At 50.3% G+C, this 6,567-nt stretch overlaps 1 protein-coding gene across 1 annotated transcript; it reads right to left on the bottom strand.

Annotated features, from left to right (window-relative positions):
• Window positions 1-4,062: 4,062 nt before the first annotated feature.
• On the bottom strand, window positions 4,063-4,545 carry LOC124655989. The gene has a single exon (XM_047194807.1). The coding sequence runs from the start codon at window positions 4,543-4,545 to the stop codon at window positions 4,063-4,065; it is 483 nt and encodes a 160-aa protein (XP_047050763.1).
• Between the last annotated feature and the right edge of the window lie 2,022 nt (window positions 4,546-6,567).

The raw sequence follows: 6,567 nt of genomic DNA, 5'->3' as shown, positions 1-6,567 counted from the left end.
CCAGGCTATTGGTTTGATTCATAAGGTATTGCTTCACGTTGCTTTTCATGCATACGGTACCATGACTGCCTGGCGGGTGGTCGGCCACGAGACTAGATTCAGAAAAATTTAACATCACATAGTCCCTCGGTTTCTAGTTTCTAGATATAAGGTGTATAGGGTTTTGAGAAAAGTCTCCAAAATATAAGGTCTATTGCCTTGGACAACTTGTGTGTATATATTTTTTGTGATTTTCTTGTGTTTCCTTATCTTTTAAAAACCCATCTATTTTATTATATCAATTGTCCATGATCAATCCTGCCGAAACCTAGCGTAATTTTCTCTCCACATGCGTTTTCTTAATTTTTATGTCAAAAGCTATACACCTTATATCAAGGAACGGTGGGAGTATTATTATTTGTAAAAAAAATAAAAAACATATTATTTTATAAAAAAATCGTTCGCCTAGGGTAACTCCAGTGTTTTTGGTGGAGCCGGATGTTGTGGTATAGTATTTGACAATACGGCCAGGTAGATGGGGTCTATTCGTAAAAGCAAGTACAATAGAGTCTAGTCAGCTGACTATAAGACATTAAATAATATATTTTACTAGATGAGTTGGAGTAGAGAAGGGGAGAGAGAAGAGAGGTGGGCTGATATGCAATAGTCAGCTCTTACACGTGCTCCTAGACACTTTGTGAGAGTGAAAGATGAGCCATATGTTAGTAAATTACTTCATTTTTATAGCCAAGTATTGTACATATTAGCTATATAAGGGCATCTCTAGCGGCGCGACGCAAACGGACGCTGATCGACCGTTTTCGTTCGCGTGACCGGAAATGCGTCTGGGCCCTGCTCCAGCGGGGCGACGCAAAGTGACCGGGCCGTCCGCGGAGACGCAAACCTGGCCCAAATATGCGTCAGGTTTGCATCTCCGTGGACGCTCCGCGGTCGCGGAAAATGTCCGCGTTGGGTGCATCCGGGCCCGGTCGGCAGTGAGTAGGTAAGAAAAGGTTTTTTATTACTATTGATTGGCCAAAAGGACCATCTTTACAGAGATGGTTAGTCGAGTTAACCTAAAACTACAACGGCCGTACCTACTCGCCGTCGCGCGGCCTACACCGGCATCGGTTACTCGCAGTCGCGCGGCCTACTACTGGCCGCCGGAAGGGCTGGCGCCGTCGTCGAAGTGGGAGCGCTTCACACACTCCGCGCACCGCGCACGGCGGCGAACGGATATCTCGTCCTGCCGCCTGTGGCGTTCGAGGGCCTCGGCCAGGGAGGTGTCCCACAAGACTGTCATGGCCATAGAGTTGGCCTCCACCTCCGTCGCCAGGGCCGCCGCCTCCTCCGCAGCCGCCTGGGCCACCGCCGCCGCCTCCTCCTTCGCCTGGGCCGCCGCCTGCAACCCCGCCAGTTGGGTGACGAAGCGGGCCCTGTCCCTAGCCGCCTCCGCCACCGCTTCGTCCCTGGAGGCGATGACGACCGCCAGCTCCTGGTTCTCCTGCTCGACCCGCGCAGGAGAAGGGCCCCTCCGCTGGAGCGAGTCCAGGTCAGAGCATAGTACCCCCCCAGCCATGGCGATCGCATAGCTGTTGGCTTCCTCCTTCGCCAACCGCGCCTGGCAGCGCTGGGCGTCCCCAGCGAGTGTCTCGAAGGACGCGACCAGAACGAGCTGGTCGCCAGCGCAGTCCAAGCGGCCGGGGACGGGGGCGTCGTCGTCCGCGATGTCGTGGATGACGGCGTCCGCTGGTGGGGCCGCCGGAGGGGCCGCCCGCGCCTCCGCGAGCTCCGCCCTGGCGTCGGCGAGGTCGGCCCTGGCGTTGGCGATCTCAGCCCTGGTCGCCGCGAGGCGCCCTTCGGCGCGCTCTGTCGCCTCCGCCACCGCCTTTGACCTCCGCCTCCGCCGCCGCCTCCTCCAGGTCTAGCTGCTGGGCCTCAACGCCGGCGGCGACTACCTCCTCCTCCTCCGGGTGGAGGTGGCGGCACATCTGAACAACGTGCTCCCAACTAAGGTTCTGCCCGGCCATGGATGGATGGTAGGGTTTAGCTTGAGGTGTGCCTGTCGCCCCCGCCGGTGTCCACCATATATAGCCACGGCGGGGCGGGAAACGCGTTGGCGCGCAGGTCGTTTCCCTCACGCGCGAAACGCTGGCGAAACTTGCCAATGTATTGGGCACGTGCGGGAACGATCGTCGTCGCGCGGGAACAGTTAATCGCCGACGTCAGTCATCGACGGGACGTAAAACGCTATTAGCGAGCTTGACGCTGTCCCCGCTAAAAAAATGCGTCCGCACGCTGGAGGTACCCGACGCAAACGGTCGCCCTGGACCACATGACGTCCGCGGGCCAACGGAAACGGACATTTCGATGCATCGGTTCGCTGGAGATGCCCTGATGACTATAAATAACATGACATCTTATTATAGCTAGTATTTGGCTATACTGTTGGAATTACTTTAAGAAGAAGTGGAGGAGTGCGATCAGACGGACAACGTGGTGTGCAGGCGGGCAGGTGCACTGTATACGCGTGCACCCTTGGTAATCGATGGCCGCCTCGTCTCTTCTGCTTTCCCGGTTTCTCAGCGGCTGCTGCAGCTTTTTACCCCGGCGATCGATGCTGCTAGGATAAGGACGGTGATGAAGCAGAAATGGAATCGATCTACCTACCCCGGTAGCTACCGCCTGCTTCCCGGCTGAAAAGACGAGGACAAGCTTGGACCATGGTCTCCTTCTGTGAACTTGTCACCATTAATCTGGTTCCGTTTAGGGCTCTACACACTGACAGCCTTATGCACGCCTCCATCGCGAAAGCATGTGCGTCCTTGCACGGATGTTTTGCTTAACTAGCACGAGTGTTTTGTTCTAGAGAATCCATGAATCGGAAACTGCAAATGTGCCCGCCGTGCAAGCTTGGTTATCTGAAAATTTTGAACTGAAAAATTGAAGTTTTAAAAAGAGCTAAAGCAAATCCTAGAGGTTGAAATGATATACAATTCTACGAACCAACAATATCTCAACGGGAAACACCTTATATTTCAGGCCACACAAAAATAGCAAAATCTAACCAAGTTGAGAAGTTCGAAATCTAGGGCTGTTCGCTACTTTGGATCCTCATTTTTGTCGTTTCTGCACATGCTACAATACAAATGCGCTTCAAACTAAAATTTTACTGCATGTTAATAGAATACTTCATCTCCTACATCTAAGATTTTTTTTATTCTTTAAAACTCTAGAACATTGTTTATAAAATTTTCACAAAAAACGAGCTCAGGTCTACAAATTAAACGCGGCAGTATGTATGAATCTTTTGATATGTCCAAGAATAATGCTACCTCCTCTCTATGAGTAAGGTACACCCATTTTAATACGAACTTTCAGCAAAATAACTACTGTAATACCTTTGTATTCACAATAAAACTATTTTCAATGAAACTAATTCTATGCCAATAATGATTATATATTTAAACTAACTCTTGGTCTAAGCAAATGTAAAAAAAGGCATGGATTGACAGTACAAATTAGATTAGCTAGAACACAAACAAACCAACCAACATTGACTGATGCAGTTCATGCAGTGGATTGTAATGTTTACATGCATGCCGTTGCATTACCGCATCGAGAGCTGAAACTAGCTATTCCAAGCACACGGTTAACTAACTAGCCACTGCGGTACTGCCAACCATCCGGCCGAGCCCGAAACAATGCAGTAGAAGCAGGCTAGCAGCTAAGCTAGGGAGCTCGGGGCCGGAATGCGGGATAGATCGACTATAGATGGATCTAGGATTCATGTGCAGCACGGCTCACATTACAGGCATGTGAGCCGTCCATTGCTGTCTTCCATCGGCCATTGGAATTAGCACAATTTCTTTTATTAAGAGTACTGCAAATCTAACACGAAACGACATTACTGGCTATGAGAGTTCAAATAACATGCATGATTTAACTAAACCAGCAGCTGCTACACTACTAACAAATCTGACCAAGCAGCTACTAACTTATTGAACACACTGGACTAGGAGCAGGCTAGCAGCTAAGCTAAGCTAGCTCGAGGCAGGATTGCTCGACAGATCGACATTAGATCTAGGTGCTGCAGTAGACGATCTTCATCTCGGAGACGCCGTGGCAGTTGCCGCCGGGGACGGAGTGCTCGAAGCACTTGGATCTGTTGCAGCCGGCGGTGGGGCAGTGGCCCTGGAGCTTGCCGTGCGGGGTGCAGGAGACGGGGATGGTGGACTTGGTCGGCCCGGGGGTGAGCTGGTACCAGCCTCCGCCTTCGTGCCCCAGGTGGAACTCCACCATGTCGGCGCCGTACAGCTTCACGCGCCCCGTCCACGCGCACACCGGGAACTCACGGTGGGTGCCGCGTGGGAGGAGGTAGCCGTTGCTGAAGAGGAGCTTGCTGTTGGCCAGCGGCTCGATGTTCAGCCGCAGGTCGTGGTCGCACAGGTTCTGCACCGTCACCTTGTGACCGTCGCAGCTGGGGGGGTCGTACTGCATGGCGGCGGACACCGCCGTCGCCGCCAGCGCCAGCATGAGAGCGACTAGGGCCTTGGAGAACGCCATGGTGTTACTGTGTAAGGAAGGAGAGAGGCTGATGCGGGCTTTGGGTTGAGGTTTAAGGCTCAGGGGTTGTACGGTATTTATAGGCGCAGCTAGGGCAAGGGTTAGGGCTTTGCAAATGCTCTGTCGATCAGTAGCAAGTGGGATAGCAAACTTCAAGATTAAATTAACCCTAGACGCCGCCTCACAGTCACAGACACTAGGTTCTCACAAGATGAATAGCCAGTGTTGTCTTGTAGCCTGTAGCCGCCCTAGCTCGTGTAACGTGTGACATGCTACTGTTACCGTAGGGTTGGTGGCCAGCAAAATCGAGTGCTTGGTTTGCATGTGTGGACCAGTGGCGTGCATGCGCGCGCCAGGCAACGGTGATTCAACTCTCTGTTTTTCATTAGAGTTAATAGCACGGCGCATACACGACTTGTCCGACATGTACATAGTCCTTCACAAAGTTGCAAAATGTGCTCCACTTAGCTGTGAACTTGACAGTCGGGTTCAATTTAGCAAAAATCAATCCGAATTTGACACCTGGATGACACGCTGGCTTTGTCTGCTCATCTGTTTTACGAGAAAGCCCCTGCAGTGGCGGTAGTAAATAGACATTAATGACGCGGATAAATGTGCACAAAATCCTCCACGGCGACGATTTGAGCCCACCTCGAGCACTTCGCGATCACTTCGGCGCGTACGTCGACTGCTCGTCTTCCACGGCGACGACGACGACGCTGTGATGCCGCCTCACCTCCGGCCGTTCTTGGCAGCCCCCCCCCGGAGTACGGTATGCTGACGAATCTGCCCTCCCTCCTCCCTCTCTCCTCTGCTTCTCTATCCCGTGTTGTCTCTGTGGTTGGGTAGGGTTTTTGTAGGGTTTGCGTCCTGACGATCCCGGAAGAAATAGGTCGATTTGCTTGTCTATTAGGGTATATTTGACAGCAAAATAGAACGCAAATGCAATTTTTATTATTTCCTTTCGGATTTCGTTCTGGATGGTGCATGAACTCGGTTTATATGAACGAAATAGTAACGGATTTGTTCGCCTCTTGGTGCGAATGCAAGTTCAAAAGGTCGAATTCGATGAACTAGATGATGAGGAAGCAATGTTGGTCAAAAAAGTTTGCGAATTTGGGGCTGCAGTTTGTTTGTGCCTTATCTGAAGTAGTCCTCTGTTCCTGCATATCTGTACTGTTATTGTTCTCTGTTATCTGCATAGATGTACTGAAGCTGCAATTTTTTGCTATGTAATTGCAGGAAATGATGAGACACTCTTTTCTGTAGAAGTCGAACATAATGGTTTCTTTTGTGGCTTACATGAGAACTTGTCATACATTCAGCCATCAATTGAGTGGTGGGATGACTGCAGTACTGAGACCTGGTCCATTCTCTGGATTGATGATCTGCTGCGTCAGATGGGGTATGAGAGGGATGGTAGAATGCATGTGTACTAGTGTCAACCTGGCATGGACATAACAGATGGGCTAGTTTGCATAGAGAAAGATGCAGATATTGTAGCAATGTGCAATGTAGTGAGGTACCAGAAAACTCTTGTTCTATTGGTTGATCACACAAACTTTCTCAAATCCCTCAGAGATGATGTGATCATCAATGGTTGTCCACCACTGTCAGCAGTAATGAGTCCAACCAAATTGCCAAGGAACCTCAGGAAGAACACTCTAGCAGTTCAAGGAAGCTCTAGCAGTGCACATAATTTGGGAGAAACTTTTGAAGATATGCAAAGGACTGAAGAAGATGAGGATAGCCTGGACTCTGATTGGTGGGACAGTGACTATGAAGCAGCAGAGGGTGATGATGACTTGTTTGCTGCCAATGTAGACAAAGATGTGGTAGACAACAATGAGCCTAAAGATGTGGTAGACATGGAAGATGATCAAGCTCTTGATGATGAGAATGTACAACTTAGAGGGGAATTTTGGAAGAACACTTGAAGAACAAATTCAGCACATTCAATGCAGAAGTGGATATGAACAATCCTGAGTTCAAAGTGGGGATGCTATTTAGTGGTGTCAAGGA

The sequence above is a fragment of the Lolium rigidum genome, chromosome 5 (assembly GCF_022539505.1).
Source record: "Lolium rigidum isolate FL_2022 chromosome 5, APGP_CSIRO_Lrig_0.1, whole genome shotgun sequence".
In the NCBI taxonomy this organism is placed as follows: Eukaryota; Viridiplantae; Streptophyta; class Magnoliopsida; order Poales; family Poaceae; genus Lolium; species Lolium rigidum.
Note: the sequence above shows the minus strand (reverse complement) of the source record. Positions and strands in the feature narration are given on the sequence as shown.

Coding starts and splice junctions, on each gene's coding strand:
- LOC124655989 (XM_047194807.1), bottom strand. CDS start 4,545: ATGGCGTTCTCCAAGGCCCTAGTCGCTCTCATGCTGGCGCTGGCGGCG.